At 45.6% G+C, this 388-nt stretch overlaps 1 protein-coding gene across 2 annotated transcripts in view; it reads left to right on the top strand.

Annotated features, from left to right (window-relative positions):
- The window catches only part of LOC119589014, an 8,211-nt gene that overhangs the window by 1,323 nt on the left and 6,500 nt on the right, over positions 1–388 (top strand). For both annotated transcript variants that reach the window (XM_037937607.1, XM_037937606.1), the window contains exon 2: positions 152–278. In XM_037937607.1, coding sequence (XP_037793535.1) covers positions 152–278 — 127 coding nt within the window. The remainder of the gene's footprint in view (positions 1–151; positions 279–388) is intronic.

Below are 388 nucleotides of genomic sequence, written 5' to 3'. Positions count from 1 at the left end.
ATAAAGTCTATAAAATAATGATATATATTATGATATAAAACATGTATATAATACAATGCCATATATCACTGTACAACACCATGGTTCTCCGCCAGGTGCCTAAAAGCTTAAGATTAAAAGCAAGTTTGACGCGATTCGCTTCTGTCCTCAGGTCGTGGCCAAGGGCGCTCGTGGCGGTGGCGTTGGTGACCGTGGCGGCCGCAGCTCCGTCCAACAGCACGAAACAGATAGAGAAACCGGGATGGCAGCCTCGACTACTGGGACAAAAACAACACGTGGTCAGCTGATGATCTGTGATTTGTCCTTGATATGTCGAAAATTAATGTCGGGGTTTCCTGTGTGTGATACACGTACTAATTTGGGCACGCACTCACTCTCTTACTCGCAT

This window comes from Penaeus monodon, chromosome 24 (assembly GCF_015228065.2).
Source record: "Penaeus monodon isolate SGIC_2016 chromosome 24, NSTDA_Pmon_1, whole genome shotgun sequence".
Classification (NCBI taxonomy): domain Eukaryota; kingdom Metazoa; phylum Arthropoda; class Malacostraca; order Decapoda; family Penaeidae; genus Penaeus; species Penaeus monodon.
The sequence above is the reverse complement of the archived record's forward strand: the minus strand, read 5'-3'. Positions and strand labels throughout refer to the sequence as shown.